Source organism: Armigeres subalbatus, chromosome 2 (genome assembly GCF_024139115.2).
Source record: "Armigeres subalbatus isolate Guangzhou_Male chromosome 2, GZ_Asu_2, whole genome shotgun sequence".
In the NCBI taxonomy this organism is placed as follows: Eukaryota; Metazoa; Arthropoda; class Insecta; order Diptera; family Culicidae; genus Armigeres; species Armigeres subalbatus.
In genome coordinates, this window is record NC_085140.1 from 164,591,383 (window position 1) to 164,616,330 (window position 24,948).

At 42.7% G+C, this 24,948-nt stretch overlaps 1 protein-coding gene across 2 annotated transcripts in view; it reads left to right on the forward strand.

The window, feature by feature from the left end:
- Positions 1–24,691, forward strand: part of LOC134211118 (protein rhomboid) — a 251,263-nt gene extending 226,572 nt beyond the window's left edge. For both annotated transcript variants that reach the window (XM_062687747.1, XM_062687748.1), the window contains exons 2-7: positions 20,932–21,044; positions 21,175–21,292; positions 21,630–21,772; positions 21,850–21,971; positions 22,140–22,286; positions 22,450–24,691. In XM_062687747.1, coding sequence (XP_062543731.1) covers positions 20,932–21,044; positions 21,175–21,292; positions 21,630–21,772; positions 21,850–21,971; positions 22,140–22,286; positions 22,450–22,760 — 954 coding nt within the window. In that variant the 3' untranslated portion in view covers positions 22,761–24,691. The remainder of the gene's footprint in view (positions 1–20,931; positions 21,045–21,174; positions 21,293–21,629; positions 21,773–21,849; positions 21,972–22,139; positions 22,287–22,449) is intronic.
- Positions 24,692–24,948: the final 257 nt, after the last annotated feature.

Genomic DNA, 24,948 nt, shown 5'->3' on the forward strand with positions numbered 1-24,948 from the left:
TACTTGATTAAAAGGAGCGCCCAGCATATAACTGACTGGGCAAGAAACGACCGCGACGACGACATCTTAGAGTCTCTGTTCACAGATAAATGGACCGCATAATCAGAACATGCTATTTTAGGATAAGATACCGACTGTGGGCAAACGTCAAGGTAAAGTAAAGGCAGTTGAGGCCCCAAACCATCGATCGTCAGATTGAAGAAAATATTAAACTTTTTGAATGTACTGACGGTTTGTTTGTGTTCTAAAATGGAAACGAACGGCCCAACTCCTTCGGACTACTGACTGAAAGTAAGCGTGGGAATGTTTTCAATTTCTGTCGTGCTCACGGCCGTTGCGCCGTTAGTCATTTGGGTTTTGGATGGGTAATTGTGACGTCATGGTCGACACAAGATAACAACCGAATCGGACAAGAATGATTGTTGAAAATATATCAAAGTGTGTGCCCAGTGCGGACCACGCGAATTCACCGACTGGACAACAATAGCCCAGTTGGTGGTGGTGTCTCCGTTTGGTGCAGTTTTTTTTTTGGGGATCAGAAAGGATCGTGCGGAAGCAGCCAAGATTAATAGGTGCAAGGAATGTGGCAAAATGACCAACTGATGCAACGAGCCGAGCTGCTGAAGAGGCTGCTCGATGCTGCCGTTAATAACAAGAGAGGTCCGGTCCACTGTGGAATGCCACCGCAACCTGCTGGTTAAGCGGAGGAAAAGGGATCAGAAGTGCGAGTGTAAGGAGAATGGAGTGGCATCATCATCATGCAAAAAAAACGAAAGCAACGCGTCGGGAATGAAGTGGACGATCCCAATGGAGGAGAAACAGATTATTTATTTTGCTTATAATTACATTCATCGTTATATTGTGTATATCTTTAGTAATAACTTTGGACAGTAGAGGTGGTGTTGTGAAGAGCAGAGTCCGGATTGGGCCAGGTGAAATTATTACGCATAAGTCGGCGCTTCGGGCGATGTGTACGATTTAACGCTGTTTAATATCTAATCACTGGATTTTCTTACATTCTTACAGCATGACGTGTCTTATTGTTTTTTTTTTATTATTTTTGTTTTATGGATTTGTTACTTGACAACATTAAGCGACCGGTCGTTTTCATTAGAGTCCTATAAGAATACCGCCAAGTGCCGCATATGACAGGGCTCCTGCTCGCTGCTCGTTTAAAGGCGCATTAATGTGGAATTGACAGATGAATTATATTTAATTTTGGCGCTTGGTGGCACACTTCTTATAGAACTCGATGATCGATCCTAATTTTGATTACTGTTAGTAACCTCCGAAATCCGATGCCGATGACCGCAATCGACCATTAAAATGACGGAATAGTTTATCCAAGGTAAATAAATTCCAATAAACAAACAAGTTCAATGGCAACAGACCATGCCACACAGCGTTCCCCACGAATCCGGCTCGATTATTGCAGACAGACCCACAACGATGAAGTTGGTGATGTAGACGACACAATCCAGAACGGTTGTGGGCGTCGTCGTCTTCGTCGTCATCGTGACAGTTTTCAGGCGCAACAACTGTCCAACAGAGATGAAAAGATATCTGCCTATGCAATGTACCACCGGTCGACCCCTTGTGTGGCAATAATAATAAAACAACAACAACAAGAACACCTATTGTTTTATCAATCTGACTTGGGGCCACCTTGTCCCTTGCCCTTGAAAGTTATAAATATAATGCACCGTCTCAAGATGACGCTGGCACATGACATTTCTTTCCACCGCTTTTCATTGTTCTGCGCCTGCAGCGGGGACCTTTACGCGAAATGAAAAACAATTAGGAAGATAGAAGGGGGAGAAATTCCAGCATAATTACAACTTGTGGACCCCCTCTACCGGTAATTAAGGTGAAGCGGTAAAAAATATAAAAACGCAACACTGCAAGTGAGGGGCACGTTCACGCATCTGGACTAGTAATGCACAGTATTATAACAATGTGGAACAGTCGAGCTGAAGTTTCGGTTCGACGGTCGCGGGATTCACGGGCTCGGTTGCAAGAAATGGTTAATTAAAATCTTTGCCTCTAAACTTCAAAGTTTAATTACTGGCTTGAAGGGGTTTATTAGACCGCCGGGAATAAACTAGAATGATTATTTCACCCGGTAATCTTCATAATTGATTACGGTGTACAATAAACAATGGATTAGGGTTGCACCACCGGTGGGAGGCCGAGGACAGCGGCGTATTTCAGAGGAAAAATTGACGTTTTGATGCGTTTTAAAATCAAGATAAGAACGCCCGACCGACCGGCCATTCGAATCGCTCACAAAACGAAAACCGTTCTGCGCCAGAGAACTTGCCCGTCATTACTATCATCAAAGTAGCACACGGGGAAGGACGTGCTCGTCAAAACACGAGGCACTTTTGGTCTTCTGAGCTCGTTTTTTGCCTAATAACTGGCAATTATGACATCAGAGGAGTTTTTGACACTCAACAGGAGTTTTGGTGGCTTGATTTCAATCTAACCGAACGTCTCCCATGTTCGTTCGCACAATGAGACGCGGTTGATTTTGGGACTCACGAAACCGGGACGTACGGAAGGCAGGGGCAGATGTAGCCGTGTTGATATCTCGTCAACCGCAGCGTTGATGCGCCAACCGATTAAAGTGTCAAACAATGTGTACCGCGCGCGGAATGACACTTTAGTTTTCCCGGATGACAGCTAGTAAACAATCGATGTTCCGAAATAATAAAAAAAGCAAAAGGAAACAAGTTGGGAAGACATGACTTGCGCTGATGGTGGCAGAGGGCAATTGTAGTCAAAACTCAGCAAGCCGTGAAATGATCTCTCCGCGCCGCTGCCGCAGATCAAACGGGTGGCTATTGTTTTCACCGTGACTTGAAGTTTTTGGCGCCCCCTGACAGTTTTTTTTTCTGATGACTTGGAAAACGGTTAATTATTTAGACAAAAAATGCATGCTTTAGCTTGTTTCGGGTTCTCGTGGTAGTTCCCGAACTCGTTACGTGCGTAATGGTGTGAATCCCAGAATTGAAATCTAGCCTCGTTGCAATTATATTTTCAACGGAACGGCACAGTACCTACTGAAGAATATAAATATTGATTATATGATTATACATTATTTTTTGGGTTTTTATTATCACTTAAATAATAATGCTTGGAACTACCCTTTTCTTCTTAAAGCGCCACGAGTTTCGAAAGAATATAGATTGAAGAAGCCGATTGTTTAAACTCGAACAGCAGCTGTCTGCTTTTGGCGTTCATTTCCATTCCGGACCAAATGCTAAATATTTGCATTTTGCATTTGCAATCGTTTTGGCATCATTAAATTGACACCTTATACTTCGGGCATAATGAGAAACTCAAACTGCCCGAGACAAGGGCGAGTGACGACTCTCAAGCCAACAGGTGTTGTCGGCTGTCAGATATATTGCTACGATCGATGCACTCCCACTGAGACCTCGCGGGGACCTCCGTCTTAATCTTGCGCGCGTCGTCGTACCGACAATGGTGCCTCGGCGGCAACCCCGATTCGCTGCAAAAACACGCACACATTCCGGTGTGCCTACCCCACCTGAAGAGGGGCATGCGATGCGATCGAGCGAGTGGGAAGAGTTCCTTGAACCTGTCTGCAGTTCCCCACATATTTTTTTTTCGTCGGTCGGTCGCCTGGTCGTGTTTTAATCGCTTCAGCTGGTGCCCTCGACTTTGCAGTGCGCCTTGGAAGACCTTCGATGTTGTATTTTTGCGCTGCTTTCTACCCATCTCGCAATAACAATAACAGCAGCAGCACCAACACTAGCGCATGCTTCAAATGGCAACACGCCAACCTGCCCATCAGCCAGCTCCCAGATGGCGAAAAGCTTTTCTTCCGCACTCACCCACGGCATTAACCGACTTACAAAAGCCAACGACTATGTGAATACCACAGACAATCGAACGTAACAGAACTTCACTAAACATATTTGACAGTTGACTTAAAAAGTATAGTTCAATGAACAACTCAAAGAAGGCGCTGGTTACAATTTTGTTTAAGGCTTTCGCTTTATTAAACTGAAGTCGCAATTAAAAATCTGTTTATCTGTGATAGACTAGTTATGCACTACCTCCAACGAGCTGGTTGTTTAATGAAATGAAGAAAATGCAGTTTCACTACTGAAAGCCACGTTAGGAAGTGAGAAAGCCACCAAGAATTGTATACAAATTGCGAAAAATTTATGATAATAAATAGCAACAAAACGTTCTACTCCGGTGAGCACATTCCAAAGCAGGAATCTCAAGGCAGCTCGGAGTTCTTCTGTTGGATTGTTCTCAAATGCAGCTGAAAAAAAAAACTGGCTGCTGTGAATGGCACGACAGTGCCTATTGTTTTTGTTCGTACCCACGGCAGGGCCAAAGGCACACAATGGTGACTCTGCTGCCAACATGATAGTTAACTGTCAAATGCCTATGTGAAGTAGGGCTATGTAGTTGTTTGACATGAGTGACATTTTTTTTACCAGTAATTGATAACGCTTCAGCGTGATTGCGTAGTACAAAGACATGCATGAGGGAAGAGTTACATATTTTCAGATTGACAATATTGGGGCACTGAACCCTACTTGCCATACGTGACGTCACAATAATCTCACGCCCCTGCTTTGTAGCTCCGATTCTGGTCTGCACCCAGTAGAGAAAAAATCAAGGTGATAAAATCTGACTTTTCTCTGTTAAATAATTCATCGGGGCTACCTCCTTTCCGCATCTTTCACCACCGACCAAAGTCGGGATCTTACGCTGCAAACAGGTCCAAACAACCACCGTCTCATCGCCTTGGACTTGAAATAGCTGCACGGAGGGGAGCGTTCCGTAATAAAAAGCGACCGAAGGAAAATATATAATTTAAATTCATGTTGTTCTTGTAATTTCAATGAATTTTATATGTGTTTCCGGTACAAGCTAATCGGTAGAGGTCACTCCGGTAACGAGCGAATGCAGAGGCGCGGGCCGAGGGGCGAAATTCCGAGAGCTGCTCGGTGTAACCTGTGTTGTTGGTCGGTCAGGAAGCACGGTCAAAGACGACGCGATCATCACACAAAACACGAGCTGAACGAAAGCAACAAACGAGGTTAGGCGAAGCAAGGAAGGGTGGACGATCAGAAAAAAAGGTAGCATCTCTATAAACTTGACCCAGGAAACCGCACGATCAGCGAGGAACGATCGGACCTGCAGCAGCAACAACAACACGTCAGGCTGAACTGCCCATGAAAAATGATAGAAACAATATGAAATAATAAGCGTTCTCATCAATTAATTATATTATTTCTCAGTTAACTCCCTTTGGATTATCGTTTCGTCCGATTCTCGGTTTCGGCCGGTGGGACTTTCGTAGCGTAAGGGAGGGTCTCTCGTCAATCCACCGCGGATAATGGAGGTCAGAAAGCGTTCGTTCGCTCTCCAACCAAACAACGCGATCATCAACATCATCATTCTTTTATTGAAACAATTAGATCAGATACCTCGGAACGGGATGGGTCGATGGTTGGTGATTCGTGTGCAAACCGGCAGACAGGCAGAGGACGGTGTGCGGGAATTCTTGCACTTGTTACCTCCGAGGCGTAATCCGAGATGCAGTCGGAAAGGATGATGATAGCCCGCACACGCCTTCCTGTTTACACCTGCAGCAGCAGCAGCAGCAGCCTCAGCGGCAGAATTGACCGGTATCCTTCAGAACGTGAGCGCCACTTCGCGTCGGTCGACCGCCAGTGTGAAAGGCGGCCGTTAAAGGGCGTAATCGGTTGTCCGGGTGGTGGGGCAATTTACGTGGCTCAACTTCAAATTACGGCACCATTTCACGTTAGTGTGCGCGGCTGGCGGGTGGGATTGAAGTCGTGTTGCATCTGCCCTCATTCTGGAAGCAAATTGGCCGAAGTTGGTTCCGTTTGTTCGCTTCGTTTGTCGGGCTTGTAATGGGTATTGAAACCAATTGATGCGCAGATTGCATTTTTTCTTCTCAAATCAATTGAATTGTTTTAATTGTTCTTTTAATTAGTTCTGATTTATCGATCGTATTTATCATTCTTGTTCTAGAACTAGTGCTTGATTAGCTCAAAACTAGTATGTTGAATTTATGGATGTTTTTGATTTATTTGGCAACACTGACGAAAGTAAAAAGATCGTGTAGTTTTTTTTCGGCGTAGCGCGTGATCACAAACGTGTCCGTATCTCTCCTAAACATCTTCGACATTATAAGTAGCTTGTTTACAAAGATTTTGACACGCACTATCAAAGTTTTACAGGCTCTACTCTAACTCCTAACGAGCTGATGATGATGATGATATAAATCGTGCACTGGTCGGTCAATTTGAATACAATTAGAACACAACGCTCCTAGGCGCGTATGATAGTGATCAGCGCCGGCAGTTTTTCACACCTCCTGCTAGGGCATTGCTGCCGGCCTGGTCCGAATCTGGTTAGTTTTATTATGCCCCGTAATGTGAGCCCCGCTTAGGTTATAACACTCCCTTTCGCCCATCGTCTCATCCCAATCTCGCGCTTAGATACAACAATATTATTTATAATTATCCGAAGGTAAACATTACATAAACACCAATTTCCTGTTCTACTTTTGCAATACGCTGCATCGTACAACACACAACCCTTAAACTCAACATTTACTGACACTACCTTTTGTGCACTGACAAACAGACATTACACAACATTTTCTCAACTTCGTGGTTTATCAGCATCATGTTTTAGTGTTTGACAGGTAGATTTGCTAAGATTGTGATTCCTGTTTGACGTTTTTTTATCGTCAACTGTATGACACATAATTTGGTTTGAAATTATTGGATGGTAAATATTTATAACACGTCCGCCTATCTGTGTTCTGTTGATCGTTGGGGCAACGATGGTGAAATTGATGCTATCTGCTGTGCACGGCGTTGTCCAATAATGGGTGCGCGCGCGCAGGAAAAGAGGGATCGTTGCGCCCGCTGTTAATTTATGGCAGTGCTATTCAAACGTTCGCCCCCAAAAAATCGTTTTAGCCTACTGAAACCGAAAACCGAAAATTAAATCTCGCCAAAAACAACAGTAATAATCATCTTCTTGGCCGCCCACCGCCGCCCGCTCGCTCATGGGCGCCACTAATAGGTCAAGACCCACGCTGAAATGAGTAGTATTAATGTGCTCTAAACAGTTTAATAGAGTGGTTAAACAGTGCGCGCGGGAAGCATAATTTTCCCCTTAAGTGTCTGCGCCTCTCGCAACAAGGCCGAAAGAGTTTTTCGTGAATTATGGAGGTTTCCCTCGGGCCCGTTTGGGACGGCCAAAATGGAAGTAGGTGAAACAATAATCGCTGCTGATCATTACGGTGTAATATTTGAACGGTGGTTTTTATAGGACTGTTACTTGGAATTTCACCTTCACCGGACTGTAGATTTTCACTTTCGCTGACGATGTCGTGCAGCAATGGAAACAATCGATCAAAAGTTGCTTAAATCGAAAACAGATTCGTTTAGTTGGGCGCCAATGTATCCTTTTCAATAATTTTCCATCATTCATTTTTGCACTTGCAATTTTAAGCAGATTATCATGATCTGATAAAAATAATTTAATTCATATGAAAAACAGTTTTGTGAACATGTTTGCTGCGCGGAAATGATGACCTAACGCCAGTGACATATCATTGTTTTCTGAATTTCAGATTAATAAACCAAAATAATTTGAAAAACTAGGGGAAGAGCTGTTTGGCTAACATGCTGAATGTTTTTCGTCCGAATATATCATTTGGTCAAACAAACTATTAGGTCGCAACCCATCTGCCCGAAAATGTCGTTTAATCAGATACCTGGGTCATTTGACCGGGTAATTGTCTTTTGGCAGAAAAGGGTTGTTGGCCAGAAAAGGTCCTTATGGCCAGAACAGATCTTATGACCGAAATAGTCGATAAGCCGAAATGGTCGTTCGGAAGATAGGGCCAGCTGGCTGTAAATGTCATTTGGTCGAGCAGGTCTTATGGTACAGACAAATTTCGCTTGATTAGATACTTGTCAATTGACTCGAATATATGTCATCTATTAAAAAAGTCGTTGACTGAACGAGAAAAGACCTAACTGGCGGAAGCCAACATTTGGTAGAAGAACGGATCATTTGACCGGAAATATTGTTCGGCCGAGCAAAAGTGAATGTGAAAAGTGTGAAGTGATGATTGATACAAATGGCCATTTCTCCCAAGAGTCCATTTCGACTAAGCGGCATTTTCGGTAAAATGAGCTTTCGGCCAAATAACATTTTCAAGCAACCTTTGCTGCCAAATAACCATTTCGCCCAAAGCGGAATTTTCGGCCATACGACTTTTTTTGGCCAAATGACCTTTTCGGCCGTGACATGACCTCTTCAGTCCGAACAACATTTCTGGCTGCTTATGACTGTTCCGACCAAATAAGCGCGCTTTCATCAAACTACCATTCAGCCGACCATTTTATTGATGACCAGTTCGAGTCGCCTGTCCCTTCCCAGCCAAACCAGTTCTCGTCATAACTGCTTGCCCCCATTCAGCGTTGAAATGAAATACTGACTTTCAAGCCCTAACGTGTTATTTGGCCAGGCAAAATGGCGCTTGCTTGAATAGCCCTTCCCAGTTTATTAAATTGTAGAAAGCATTCCTAATCATTACTACATGATTCGTTTCACTGCTGTTACTTTGACGAGTCATAAATCACTGGCTTTTACATCTATAGTAATTTAAAAAAAATCAAGTGATTGCCTTCATATTGACAACGCTCAACGCTTTCGGCGCAAATTGATATGAATTTTGCGAAAAAGAATCCACGTGTAACTTAGAGGATTATAGAACCATAAGCCTCCTACTCTCTAGATAGGCGTGATAACCTGTTTTGTTTGCTTTGCAACAGTAAATTAATATTTCAATCTGTTTTTTTTTTTCATTCAAAATGAGGCAAACATCCCAAGATCCGGTGAAGCTGAAATCAGATGCACCTCGTTGAGACCATAACCCCACAGAATATTCCAGTGAAATTGCTGCTAAAACAACGAAAAGTAACTGCAACAGGTCGAAACCGAACCAAGGGGAGACCCATCAGGCAGCGGGTAGAGTACCTACGAGAAAATCCACGGATGGTGCGCGTGTTCGACCATAAACAACTGAATTAACACACCGAGCGAGCAAGCCAAACCATACAAGCTCCGCACGCATTCTTTAATGAATTTCGAGAAACTAAAAGTTGTTCCAGCTCTCCACCGGGTTGTCACCTCGCGTTTCAACGCCTGCAAACCACACCGCATAAACCTACCTGGTTTGTTGCGTTTAATCTGATAACCGCGCACAATAGCCGCGCATCAACGAAGGACATATAATGTCTGATAAATTATGTAAGCAAGACGGGGGAAAAGGGTGAAATACGTTGCCGCTGTTGTTTAAAAATAAGACCGCGACAAGATTATGGTCCCAAGCGGAGGAAAAATGTGTGCACGTTGTCTGTCTAGATGAGAGGCGGCGTGTGTGCGTCCACGCATCAAGCACCAATTAATTATGGACCAATCTCGGAGAATCCGTGCTGTTGTGGTCGTCGCCGCACCCATCTCTTTGGCTGGATCATGTTTCAAGTGGCTAGTTTGTATACCTAGTAGCGATTATCGGTTTCTTCACAGCATTACTGAGTAGGGTATCATATATAATGTCGGTCATATTCATAAACCATTATTACTATTGGGCATTTTTTCTACTGTCAAGCAGTGGCTCATTCATGTTTGGTGGCATTTAAGCTTTATAAACAAACAATTCAAATCAGAGTTGAAACCATTGTTTTGAATGACTTGTCAGATTTGTGAGCAAAAAAGATTAAAATCAATATCTCGGTCGAAGCAGTCTGTCACCCTAAATAACTCAAAAAAGAATTAGTCGTACACGAGTGTTGTTTATCTCAACCGCAAGAGTGCGTGCGTGCGTGCTTGTTCTCGCACGCTTCCCGGACAGCTTGTCCAACGTTTTGTTTATCTTCGCGCGCAGAGCGCGGTGCGTTCGCGATCCGTGATCCCATTCTCAGTAAGAGCTACCAGTCCATTCTGGTTTTCTGCACCGGGAGATGGGATAGTTATGAACTGTGAAAATACTCCAAGATTACTTACGAGCCAATTATAGGCGATGTTTACATCTTTACCAACGAGCAGCAGTTAATAATAGCGGTAATGAAAATAAACGAAATTGAAACATGAGGTGTTGGCGTGCGGTTAGCGTAGGCGTTATAGTTGGAGTGCGTTCACGCAGTCCTGTCAAATGCCATATTGCTTCGGATCACTCAACGAACGGCTGGCATTTGAGCAAAGCGCCCTTTCCCTGCGCTTCTGTGTTCGTTTTGCAACTTTGTAATTTACTGATTCTCCGATTCTTCGCCAAACAGCAATCTCCTGGAATTGCAATAATTTATCTTTGTCGGAAAAGTTTGCCGTTTTTGCGCTGCTGTTCCTTAACTCGAGACTAGTGCACACAGTCCCCTTATAAATACAAACAATGCACGGTGGCGCGGTTCGACTTAAGCGGAGTTGCCCTAGATGTCAGTGCGGGGCAGGCTTCTCCGCCATAAAACGGTAACCGTTCAGCTCGGATTGCTTTTTGGAACGCGCCCCAGACGTGGAAAATGGAATTTCCACGAACCAAAACATTTCTATTATCATTTCGAGCTAGGGAAAAAAGGGTTTCAAAACAGATTCAGAATGCAACCAGTGGGGACAACGGATTGGAACCATCTATATGCGGTTTTTACAATTAATTTCAATAGATATTGTAATCCGAGTTCGATCGAGCTGAACCGGCATCGAGAAGGTGGATTGTCGGGATGATTTTCCATTTGAATTTTATTTTGAAATGGAATCAATGGACTATTACAGAGGTGTCCAAATTGTTGAGGACTGATATTTTATGCATTTTCATTAAGTGTCAATTTCTTTATATGGCAAATTATCTGAATATTTAAACTTATTTTTTATCATGTGAAATTTATCTCATTTTTATGTTTGTTACTTTTGCAGGCGGTTATAACGCTATTAAAGATGATAGAAATAAATCTTCTTTGATTATATAATTGAGATGCTAAATCTATCATATCTAAATGAAACATAAAGTTATTCAAAAATAGTGGGACAAACGCCAGAAAAGATGTTAACCAATTGGTTGTGAGCCACTGATAAATGAATAAATTTACAAATACGCAGAACATCTTTTAAGGTAAGTCCACTATTGTGTTTGCTTCACTTAAGGAATTATCATTGGCCTGATACAACGGCGAAACGAATGTGTTGTCTCCTGAGATGTCATTGAACTGTCCCACTTCCTCCGTTTGCCGCAATCGCCACTGCTGATAGGTTTGGATACGAAAATGTCACGCTCTACTGTCCGATTTCGACAATGTCACTTCCCGTGGTCGAACGATTATCTCGTTTATAGAAATTGTCCTCCACCTTATTGCCACCGGGTCCGGCGACACTTGTGAACGCTGACGACAGTGGAGTTATAATTGCATAATTTCCTCATTAGGTAGAGCAGATTTCCAACGCTTTGCTCATCTTTTTCGTAGTCGCGTTGACCAGCCGCATCGTTATTCATAATCTTAATTGATCAAGCCTGGTTCAGACTGGCACGACGGGCCACAGTGGCCGGATGTCTGACTAAACTTCTACACTTGATAGAATATTTTTCAACATCGAGTTTGCAGAAAAAGTTCACGGCTATAATCTTATGATGTATATACAAATGAGCAGTCGCAGAATTGTCTCAGATTTAGTCCTGCACCTGCTCGCAAGCTTGCCACTGTACCTTGGCGGCGGCTGTCGGCGGAAGAAGAATTAAGTCATGATGACAAATTGGAAGCGCGTGGAACTTGTGCATCACGGCATGAAGAAGGCGTTGGACGACGAACAATAAAAACACGTCTCATCGTGCGCCAGCAGCCCCAAGAGTATTCGCACTTCTCACTTCGGAGCGGTTCATTCAGAAGTAGGTACCGCGAAGCAACTGCGACGACAGCGTCGTCGGTTGGCGCTAAATTGTCCTGACAGCCGGAAATAGCGACTTACTGGCGGAATTTCAATTATTTCAGCGCTGCGAAGGGAATCTTTAAATACAATATGATAGAGAATCCATTTGAATCGTTATACAGTAGATTTTATCTGATTTGCTTTACTGTAAGCCTCCTAACTCGATGGGCATGTACAGCCGAATTGGAGAGAGTTCACTGTAATTGAGATTGGCACTGCGCTATCTGTTTGATCTGATAAAACAAAATACATCAATGTAAGCAAACAGTTCTCGAGTTTTTCCGCAACCCCGATTTGTGACAGCGACAGCAGCGGTATTTGACTGTCGTCTAGACTCTAGACGACTTTTCTTCGGCTTCTCCCTTTCATTTTGGCGATCTGCCATCGAAGGCACTTAATCTTCCGCTGAATTTTCTTCACTGCACAAGCGAAGAAACATGCAAAAACCACTGCTTTTCGGCCAGATCGAAAACAGAATTAATGTCTCATGACAAGGCATTTCCTCCAGGCAGACTCCAGCCAGTAGCACTACTAGACGTCGGAATTCTCCCGGGAGCATCGACGCCGGCTGGTGACATCAGCCGGCTCGTCGGTCCCCTCATTGATGGGGAAACACTTTTACTTTCATCGTTTTTTTTTCTGGAGTCTGGCCTTCCCATTCCAAGTGACGTCACATAATGGAAATTTATTTCCACTCTTTCAGTGCACAGCGCGATTGGTTCTGTCTGGCTGACTCCGACACCAAAGAGGGGAGAAACTAGACGCGATTTGTCATTTGAATAAACGAGCCGAAACGGCGTCGCGCTGGTTGATGCTAAAGCGTATGACATGGGACACAAGGTCTCGGTCAGCTTTTCACGTCCATGTGGCGGCCACCGCATTATGATACCAACCCTGGAAGTGAACCATTAGCATTGATTTCGTAGGTGCTGTACAGGTGCTAAATTTGTGCAATACCGACGCCAAGGTCGCCGCCGTTTGTCTGTTTCATACCGACGACGAGCGGAAACTAATCGAAAGCTGGTCGCTCATTAAAATTCCGTTCCGCCCCAAAAAAAACTCCGCAATTCCACAGCCGACAATGATTCACTGTCAGCATGTGAACATAAACTATTTCTCGTTTTGACATTTCTTTTATTTTAAATATTCGTGCAATTTTTCTGGTTTTCAGAGCCGCCGAACGTTTCGAAAAAAAAACTTCATTATTCCATACTCAACGAAGTCTGAAAAGCGATATCGCTCGGGTAACACCCACTTTATTATTGTTATTGAATCCGTGGCTGCAGCAGCATCCCATAGCCAAACATGGAGCTGATTGCACCGCCAAACTAAAAACCAAATCCCAAAGTTGTTCTTGTTGTGCGCTCTCGTTTTTTGGATTTTCATGTTCCCAAGGATTTTCGAACTTCACCGTTCGTCGGTGATCTTCTCCGGGGAACGGGATCAGTATGCAACGTGAATAATTATTTCCCAACATCATCGCGATTTGCTTCTCTGCTAGTACCGACTGGAATCGCCATAATGCCTCAGACGGGCTGCCCGTTGAAGTTACAATAAAAAAAAAGCGAAACAGAGCCATTCCAATTTATAATTGACTTAATTTATATTCATCAGGTTTATTTTTCCGGTCGTCTCTCGCGGTCCACCGTTTCTTCAAACTTCATCGTACTGGGAGGGCAGTAACTCTTCCGGAGTTTTGCTTTAGAAGAATGCGCGGTATGTCCGTGGGTTGCAGATTTGGTAGAATTTTTGACGTTTGTTATTAATTTAGAAATGATCAAAAATATTCTCACTGAATGCGTTTGTTATTAAATAAAATGTCATGACCCTGATGAACAATACAGAAAATTAGTTCAAGAACGCGCGACATTGGGAGTCATTTTACAAAAAAATTGAGCAATTGGATCGCAAATCAAAGCCGATGTACAAACAAATGCCTTCCCCTGCCAATATCAACCAATTTGCAATTAATTTTGAGAATTCCATTTTGGGAATTCCTTAAGTGCGCACTGACTTTTGCGAATCTCCTCCGCCCCGCTCTCGCATCGATTCCGGAGAGTCTGCCAGGAGACAGCAAAAGGGACAGGTTCCGAAAACATGCAAATAAATTGCGCGATGTAAGTGCACGCGCGCCGGAGAGATGAAGTCTTGCGAAGCGCGAATTCAGGGTCCCGCGCGCCAAGTGTTCTCGAGATTTGAGTGTCGACACTGATATCGCGCGAGACCCCAAAACAGCGGAAAGTGGCAGCAAACAGCAGAGTGGCGCGACGAAAAGAAGAATGGTCCTCAGCCGTAGCATCCGAACCTGGCTGGGCGACGACACGACAACCGCCGAAGCCACGACAGAAGATCCAACGCTCCGCGGAGCGGACAACACCTTGAAGCAAAAGTCCTGATTAATCCACCTTTGCGCGGGGCACTGTCGTTACCGTGGCTAGTGTTGACAGCCGATCGTGACCAAATTTGGAGCAGATGGAGGTTAGCGTGCAGGGCAGATGACGGAATGTCGATCCGTTCGGTCAAATGACACTTACTGCCAAACGACCATTTCGGCCAAATGACCATTTCAGTCGTCCATTTCAGCAAAATTTTCGACCAGATGGGTTTCAGCCGAATGGTTTGTTCGGGAAAATGACACTCAACAAAGCAATTATCATCCTTGTGGCCTTCTGCCAAATATTTTTCAATCCTTTCCGTCGTTTGGCCGATAGTAATTCGGCGAAAAGCCATTTGTTGAAATGCCACTAGGCCGAATAACACGTTAAGCCAAAAGTATAAAATATAGACTGGAGTAAAGAGCCATTGAAGAAAAATAAGAAGAGGCAGTTAGCATTCCTTGGCGAATAGAAGTTTAGAGTTTAGTACTGAAATCTATTATAAGAAAACGCTGAACGGTGTACAAAATCGCCCCCACATTTTTAAATACATAACAATTCCTCGGGTTATTTCAACAATCTTCATGAGCGTGAAATAATAGCCTTTCAGTTCGATTCTTCTTAACAGGTAAAGCAAAAATGTGAACGCCGGACCCAAAGAAGTACCACGAACGAGAGGAAAATATTTAAATTTAATATTACAAAATTTATGCATGCAGAAACATAAAAGAAGAATGCAGCGGCGGAGACCTCGATGCAGCAGCAGGCAGAGAGATACAGAGAAAGAAGCGCGTGAGAAACAAAAAGGGCTTTCCGAAATGCGTTCAAATTTGGTGGCAGGCGCCAATCGCCTTCGGGATACGAACAGTGAACTCTCGATAGTTCGAACTCCCATTATCGATACAGCGTTCAAGAGATTCAAATTAAATTCGAGAGCATGGCACTTTCGCTGCAGCTGATGTGAATGTCGGCCGGATTGTCGAGAGTTGACTGTGTTTTGAATTCAAGAAACTACTCCGGCTAATTTGACTACGGAGGGTGTGCCCTATAAATAGGGCGAGCATTGCTGCCGGCTGACCGAATCTATATTTGCCAAGGACAGTCTAAATTATCGTTATCGCCTCCGGTTCCAGCAGCGGCGGCAGCCAGCAAAATTTCGCGTGCACAGGTGCAACGAACGAAAGCTCGAACCGTTCGTTCGTTGCTCAGCACCTCAGTCACCAAATGCAATGCGGAGAACTATTCGTTTCAGCATTTCAGTGTTTTCATACGTCCGTCGCTTGTGCATGCCCTGGTTTTGGTTGCGATGACCACCTGGACGACGACGCACATGCTTTGCATGCATGCATCCATGCAGTCAGCACCAAACGTGAAATCCCAACAGTAATGGCTGTTTTGCATGTTTGGCTTTTATTTTGTCCCGCCGTTTTCCAGCTACTTCAAAGGACAATGCGCTTATTATTGGAGGATGAGCTGATGGAGTCACATTTTAGGTCAGTTTGAGAAAATAAATGTAAGATTCATCAAGATAAGAACTGACATTTTTGTAAAAAAAAATCTCTAAATTTGATCATTGCAGAAGGTTTGAGCTGTGGTGTCGAAATGCCACAAGATTTCACCCCATGTATGTGAATGAAAACGTGCTATTAGCTCACAAATTGTAGACGTTGAACTTTTCAGACGGAATGGGCCGGTACGAGTTTCCTTTACTAAGAACGCTAGACGATAGAATTTTCTAGCGCCTTCAACATAGCACAATGATGATGCATGAGACCAAAAATTGACTTAATACACAAATTGAAGAATATTTTGAATAATCGAAAAAAAGTTTCGAAGTCAAGAATAATTTGGAGTACCTTGTAAAGTTATATGTTGAAAACTTTAAACCAAAGCTTCCGGAAATATTTGGCGTATGACCACCAGAGTGAGAGAAGCGAGTTCTCAAATCGCCAACAAAATATAATTATATAGTAACTTATGGATACTTCAGAGACCTCAAAATCACCAATATTTACTAAAGACATTCGTTTTTTTATCAATAAATATACAAACGTGTTTAACCACCTCTTTGCATGAACCTCTAGCAAAGTTCAACTGCCGCCTGACAATGTATATTAGACATGCAGCTAAATACCTGTAGCAGAGCAAAACTTCAACAGCTCAAACAAACATACCACCAGCCCAATCCTTTTAGTAACGGGAAACGGCACACGAGTTGTCCCCTCTGTCGCCAGCCGTATAGCAGCAAACACCGCACATGTCACGTGATTATTGAATTATTAAACGGACCTAATTACAGAACTAACTGGCGCACATAAATTGAACTGTCAGTCAGTCAGCCGGATTGGAAGCCGAAGTGGAAAAGGTGCATACTTTCAGGAGCAGCCGCCTTAAATACATACCGCTGCCACATACCACGCCACGTAATATGTAACTACGTGGGACCTGAACTCACGCGATGAGACGGCAGAGGACGATCAAAGGCGTCCTCTATCACTCCATAATTGATCCGGAGGTTGTCGTGTTGGATTTTTAAAGAGCTGAGACAGTCGACATCGCTTGGGACCCCGACCCAGCGCAAGTGCCCATTTACAATTTCTATTACAAATGAAGTACCTGTTCTTAATGATAATGGCCACGTCGTCTGCCGTTGATCCAAAAATGCCGAAAGGGTGCACCGCACTAAATCTTGTCGCATCGCGTTTTCCATCTAAAGCTCTGCTGCAAACCAATTTCGTGCGTACAGACTTCAATCGATCCACTCGTTACTATATCGTAAAAATCGATTCCTCCCGATGATCTCGAATTGGTCAGCCGGGCAGCGAGGTAGCGAGGCCGAGCAACTGAAGGAGCCTCAAAATTAAAGAGGGCAACTCGCGCATCATCAATCATTATCTCCTGAACGAGCCCAGATCCTAAATGCAGAGGGCTGTGCGGTGTGTGGAGGGCGACCGCACGGTAACTAACTGCTGGCTGCTTCAGGAGCAGCAAACTACCGCCACAGTTGCATTCGGTTGGTACCTTCCTGCCCACAACAACCGCAGTAGGAGATGCAATTCGAAAGAAAAACGTATCCCAACGCATCACGGTGCGGTGGTTGCTGCCAGGGCTGTGCAATGTCAGGATGCTCTTTGTACATTCATAGAAAATTTAAAATGATACTCTTTCTGTATGGCTAACCATCATTGCACAAAGAGCGTCCAAGACAACCAAATGGAACGACGCTCGGGCTAATGAAGAACATGCGAAAATGTGTATCCCCGCTGCACAAGATATTGTGTTCTATGCTTTGCATTCATTTTCACACGATTAGCTTTATATGTGTGCACGGCCCAATGCCAATACAACTGCAAATTGATGGTGATGAGTATCTTTTCGAAGGCAAGTGAAATGATGGTTCGGTATCGTGCCACTCTTTTATATTTTGAAGAATGATGGAAGAAGCAAATCCGATCATTTCAATAGGCATGTCACAATAAACAGCTTAGTGTTACTATGATGGTTGAGGAGAATGTGGAATGCAGAAGAATAAGCGTGTCTATATCAGGGTGTTAAAAGGTGTTGATGGTGATGGTGCACAGCACTGGTTGCTGCTACGGATGATGGTGTAATAAACTTTTATGGCCCCCAGGGCATGAGTTGCATACACACAGCACACACTTCGGGACACGCATGCATATATTGAGTTCCGAACTCATCATCGTCGGTCATCCTGGCTGCGCGCAACCCCTGCATTTAGGAAGGCGCGGGATGAGCGATGTGGAGCGCACTCTGGCATAAACGATTATGATAACGATGCCATTCCGGAACGGGCGAGATATTGCGGCGATTGTGGGCTCCTCTCTGTGGTGGGGCTTGGCTCTTCTGTGGCGGCCGAGACCGGCGACGATAATGTTTGTGCGCCAGATATCCACCGACCGACCGCAAATTGATCTGGTGCGCCGCGGCCAATATGAATTCCGAAGGGTCCGGACGTGCTTTGCGATGATGGGTGCCCATTCCATTCTGACTTTTAATTAAATATTTATGGAAATATTTTAATTTTGCACAATCCATAACGCGCTCTCGGATGTTATTGGATGCGCAGTCAACAAGTCCGGATCCGGACAGATGCAGGGTTGGTGTGATACTTGATGTAATTTACTATTGGGTTTAATGGATTTAGATGCGATCTACGTGAAAAATTAAGACAAATTTTTGGATGTTTGATGAACTTCAGCCAGATTGAAAACTTCTTGGCGAACTTCTACATCTTATGTGTCTGGAGGTTCTCGGGAACATCAAACTCATCCTTGGTAGTCTCATGCAGGTTTCCGGTAAGTCCGCCTTCACATATGTCTTGTCATCCGTGGTTTCGTTAACTTCTGGTCGTAAAACTCTTGAACCTTAAACGTACGTAGTCCAGCTCGAGTTGTAAGTATTCCGCACGAAAGTCTTGCTCACATGCAACTTGCAACAATCCAATTTAGGATTAAGAGAAGAACATTAGTTCGACACTCATTGCTACAAGATACCGAGGAATCTTCTGCATCTCCGTGAGTGCCACGGGAAATGAGTAGTTGGTTAGTTGAAAAGGTAACCTATTGGAAGTTGCCCTCGTAAGTAAATAGATAATTGTTTTATATGAAATTATGTCTAATTAATTAACTCACCCGCACAAGTAGAACCAATCATTTCGATGATCGTTCTGCGTTTGATAGAAATTACGAGGAAACGGGCATTCAAAACACGATCGATCGCGCACTGATTGATTTACTTTCCGACCGCGCTAATTGGTTATCTTTCCGACTATACAAAACAGAACTAATCATCCGGATCTCGTGAATGTTTTGTGTCCGACGTGAAACACGTTTGATCTCATCTAATCTCGAACTGTGGCGTTCGGTTTCCGTTTAATGACTACAAACACGCGTTTGTGATCGTTTTCGTTGACCTGACGGCTTTTTTTTTCCTAAATCTTCGCTTCCGATCAGCAGTCAGGCGTTCTTCGAACCAGACACCGTGAAATTCGCGATTCCCAACTTTTGTCCGATGGCACGATGCTCAAAGTACTCGTGGGAAACTTTTTCGCGCACGCACTGTTTTTTCGTCGCCATTCTGAAAACTTTTACGCACGTGGTGAAATCAACTCACAGTGTGTAAACAATTACACATTTAACTATGTCCACGCAAAACGGATCAACGAATTTAAAATTAGAGCAATTTGAGTGTGTGCGAATTTAAAACAGTACACCTTCTTCTTCTTCTTATTGCCATTACATCCCCACACTGGGACAGAGCTGCCTCGCAACTTAGTGTTCATTAAGCACTTCCACAGTTATTAACTGCGAGGTTTCTAAGCCAGGTTGCCTAGACCGGCACCGGGAATCGAACCCAGCCACCCTCAGCATGGTCTTGCTTTGTAGCCGCGCGCCTTACCGCACGGTTAAGAAGGGCCTTAACAGTACAAGCTCTATCCCAAATTTTTTTTTTTCATTTTCGAAGTAGACACACAGACGTCTTTTCTTGCATTCAACACCATTAATGGTACAATTTATCGAAGATATTCATTTGACTGATGAAAATTAAAACCGACCAATCCAGCAATGAGAGCTGGGTTGTCAGATTTTGGCTTAAGTACCGGGCCTGCTGGGAAACGACAAAAACCATTGTCATCAAAACAATAATCCTACAATATCACTTTGCGGTGAGTGCGATGCTATTATAGTGGTTTGGTGGTGCATCCATCCATCTTAGCTCTTTTTACCGCACTAATTTTCGACTCTGATTTGGGCTAGTAGTGGAGCTGTCCGTGGAAACCGAACCCGGCTTGGTTGCGGAAGAAGTGCCCGTAATTATCTAATATGAGGCCTACCTTCGAACAAAACAAAAAATCACATCGACAAGACTAGCTAAATGTGCTGTTTTTCTCAGAAATTTTCGATTGTTACGGCAGAGGCCGCCAGTCAGCCATCAGCCGAGCTTTTCTCGCAATTGTTTTCACGGGCCCAGGGAAAATGAACGACTCGCCGCCCGTGCAGCCGATCCGCAGCTCCCTTTGCATGGCAGCTGATGAGCTCGATTTTTCGGAATACAATAGCTAATATTTTAATTATTTTAATTTATACTTTCTCCACAGAGTGTTTCTCTCAGCTTCACATAATGGCAATAATAAAAATATTACTCCGCTTGATTGCATTTTTATGTTAAACGATTTTTCTGCCCCGTTCCCTTTCAGTTTGTTTCCACGCGGTGGGGGTTTGGTAGGGTAATGGGTTACTTTCATTTCAAACTATCATAAGCTTAGGTTTCCAAAAATCAAGTTAATAAAAATCTTCTCACTTTCAAATTGCCCTGCCATATACATCAATGGTTTAGATCTAAATGATTTTTTGTGTATTTGTTCTTCAGTACATAGAACATAAAATCAACTGAAACAAAAAAATACGAATTTAGAATTAAAACGCTGACTTAAATCAAACCTCAAACCTCCGGTAACTCTCGTTTGGAAATCTCGATTGTTAATCACATTCTTCGCTTTTCTTCTCCTATTCATTTACAGATGAGCGGCAAACGGTCGCGTAGCTTCAAGTGTGCAGTACATCATCGCGATCGTGAAGTGTGCTCGGAGAACGATTTTCATCTGATATTTGAAGATCCACCATTATTCAAGAGGTAAGAATTCGATTTTTGTTCAAAAGATTGCAAAGTTTACAACTCTATCTACGATTTTTCAGAGTTTCTACTGACTGACATCATCATTTAATAATACTTTACATGCTTTCCTTCTTCCTTTTATTTCCAGAATGGTGCACGTAATAGCAATGGAAGTGCTCCCCGAAGAGCGGGATCGGAAATACTATGCAGACAACTATTCATGTTGTCCGCCTCCTTTATTTGTGATATTAGTTACATTAGTTGAGGTACGTACCAAAACACATCGTTGTACCTCTTTTATTATATCATTACAATCTGGTATTCAATGGAAGCAATGTTATTCGCGAAACTGGTTGCAAAGATATAATTTATGGAGATGATCTCAGGTTGGGAGAATCTTCGTTTTCGCCACTCTATGTTTACATTTCAAAACGAATAAAAATCGAATTTCGCGAAAAACGTAATTTATTTACTTCTGAAATAGTTAACTTGTTTCCAAACCAGTTGATCCGATGTAAATAAACATCGTATCAAATGGTTGATTAACATCATTCGATTCCCAGAGTCTAAACAATTCGATTTGTCTCTCTTGTCCACTTACAGTTGGGTTTCTTCACCTATCACACGCTTACCTCGGGTCAGGCGGATCCGGCCGGTCCGGTCCCGATCGATTCGATGTTCATCTACCGGCCAGACAAACGACAGGAAGTGTGGCGGTTTTTATTCTACATGGTTCTACATGCCGGGTAGGTTCCCCTTAGGCCGTTGTAACTTCGAATGCTTCAATGCTAACTTTGCTTTTTTCTTTCTATTATTTGTACAGATGGTTCCATCTGGGTTTCAACCTAGTCGTACAACTACTAGTTGGGTTACCATTAGAGATGGTACACGGTTCAACTAGGATAGGTTGCGTTTATCTGGCAGGAGTGCTTGCTGGTTCGTTAGGTAAGTTTTAGCAAAAATATCTATTGAACAAAAGATACCAAATCGAGAATTTTGGCAACCAGGAACAACACGCAATGTTGCCAGTATTTTTAAAAGGGAATCAATGATTTAGTTAATGAGTGAAAAATACTGATCGGAAATATTTTACTTCTATTGTTTCATCAACAGGAACCAGTGTGTTCGACCCCGAAGTCTACCTCGTCGGTGCCAGTGGAGGTGTCTATGCTCTGTTGGCTGCTCATCTAGCGAATGTAATGCTTAATTACCGCAACATGCAGTACGGCATTATTCGGCTACTTGCGATATTCCTATTCGGTGAGTGTCATATAATAAGTTGAATCAAAATGCTTCTTCAATTGATTATCTTTTGGGAGACACACCGGTCGAACTATATCCAGTTATTGTTAAAAATTGATGCGCCGATAAAAGCAATTTTCTTATGAAACCCTTTTTTCTCTATTATTCTGTGCTCCTGCAGCATCATGCGATGTCGGTTTCGCGATCTACTCCCGGTATGCGGTGGAACCGGACAGCGGGGCACCCTCGGTGTCGTACGTCGCCCATCTCACCGGGGCCCTGGCCGGCCTAACGATAGGCTTGCTGGTGCTCAAGAACTTTGAGCAGAAACTGCACGAGCAGTTGCTGTGGTGGGTGGCGCTCGGGGTGTACGCCGCCTGCACCATCTTCGCTGTCGTGTTCAACCTACTAAATACCGTCACCGTGCAGAGGCTAGAGGAGGAAGGCGAACAGGTCCTGAAGCAGCGGCTTTTCAACAACTTTGGATTTTAGTCGGCTGGTCATCGGATATCCCGATCGGTCACACACACTCGAGGCGTCGTTCGAATGCGTTCTGAACGTGGCCGTTTTCTTCGGCGGATTCCGACCGGAGATGCGGCGAACCTAGCCGTGGAGTCTAAAAATTCAAAGCAATGGGCGAAAGGTGCATAGATTCTGTGCGATTGAGGCTGTGGGCACATGGAATTGAACTACTTAGGGCCTCGGAAAAAAGTTGTGATTTGTGTATAGACTTATTTTGTATCGATTATGTTTATATCTTTGGGAATTTAGTAGGAACTTCAAAGTCTTGAACCGACATCAGTATGAATTGATTAGTGAAGAGAACAAAAATGGCAAGCTCAGTGACCTCGGCAAACTGATCATGGATGGGAAGTCGTTATTGATGATCAGTTTTAGATTTATGTGATTTTGTAAAAATAAGCGAAAAGTATGCGGAAGGTAAGCTCGACAATCAATTTGGCTACGTGCACAGAAGAAACCAAAAAATACGTAACACCATCCAGTGGGTTATAATAATAAAGTGCATTACATATATTTTGTAATATCTAGCCGATTCAAACTTTTTCCATCTAGCAAGCGCGGGCCATTTTGATTGTACCGTGAAGCGATCCATTTCGGTCCAAGATACCAAAGACTGTAAATGACATTATTTCTATGGAAACGCGATGATCGTAGATAGCGAATATCGACCAATCAAAGGAGTCGATGATCTCCTGGTTCAAGTCCAGAGTACATTTTTTTGTGTGTAAATACGTGTACACTTTTATAGAAACTAAAGCAATCCGAGTCGAACCCAAACCTGCTTTTTAAGAAATTTCTTAAGCGAAATCTACGAAAATGTATAATATGAAAGCACTGTACATTCACTCATTCTAATCTCATTGCAAGTAGGTAGGAATACCTTTCGTTCCAAATATGCAAAAATACGAGTAAACAATTTAGTTAGGCTCTTTGAAATGAAATGCATTGAAATAAAGAGAAAATCCTATTAATACTGCATATTACTATTACTACACTGCTAAAAGAGGAAATCAATAATTCTAGTCAATTTCTTTGAAACTATTATAATTATTAATTTTATTATAATTAACATTAACAAATCCGAACTTTTTGAAGAGTATCGTAGCAAAAATTACACACATACACACTCAACTTATTCAAGTCATTAATCACAAAGAAATTTAGTGTTTATTTATTATCTTTGCCCTGAACAAGCAATCAAACAAGTATACAGTTGCCGTCAAAACAGTGAAAAACGTCCCCCGGTGCGGAAGCAATAACTTCCCACCGCTTGAACTGTTATCGAAATCGATTCTGTTGATCACAATCCTAATTGTTTTTTTTGTGCGTCTTAAAGTAATATAATTTTTGTTTTATTAAACACTAGGAAAAGCCAAAGAAGATTTATTTATTTTTTATATCGTAAATTATTTCAAGACTATAAACAAAATCAGGTCGAACGAATCTTTCTACGGGAAATGTTTGCGTAACTCTCCAGTAATAGTTGTTATACAAAAGAAAACGTGTAAATCAAATGCCTTACCAAATAGAAATAAACCAAAAAGTATCCCTCCACTTCCTGTCTCCTTCGAAAAAAAAAGTAAATCCAAGTTGTTCTAGCGAAAGTACAAACCAAATTTTTGGATGAAATGTGCTTTTCTTGGAACATTTTTTTGTGTAACACGCACTGCCAGTAACACACACTAATAAATAAACGAAATTCAAAAACGCATTCATTTTCTTAGGGATTACGTGAAACATAGAGGAAGAAATATTTCTTCCACGAATAAGGTTATCGACAGTGGATTTAAATGTAATAGGTATTTATGATAAATTATTGTATGCGAAGGAAAACATATGCAAAGCGAGAAAAAAAGAAAATATCGAAAAGAAAACAATAATAAAAATAATTCTAAAAATAACTTTGCGAGTTGTTTGTTCTTTTCTTATTGATGACAATCACTGATCTTCACGCTTTACACTCGTTGATTGGTTGGTTTTATATAATGTTTGGTAAGTATTATGCTATTTATTGTTGCATTCTATTGAGTTCTCCAAGCGCTGTGTATCATACACTAATTATTGGAACAACAATATGGCACTTTTTTTGGTATGATATAAAAACAATAGAATTTAATGTTCATCAATAAAATCTCGCTTAACTTTTCAAAAGGTCCTA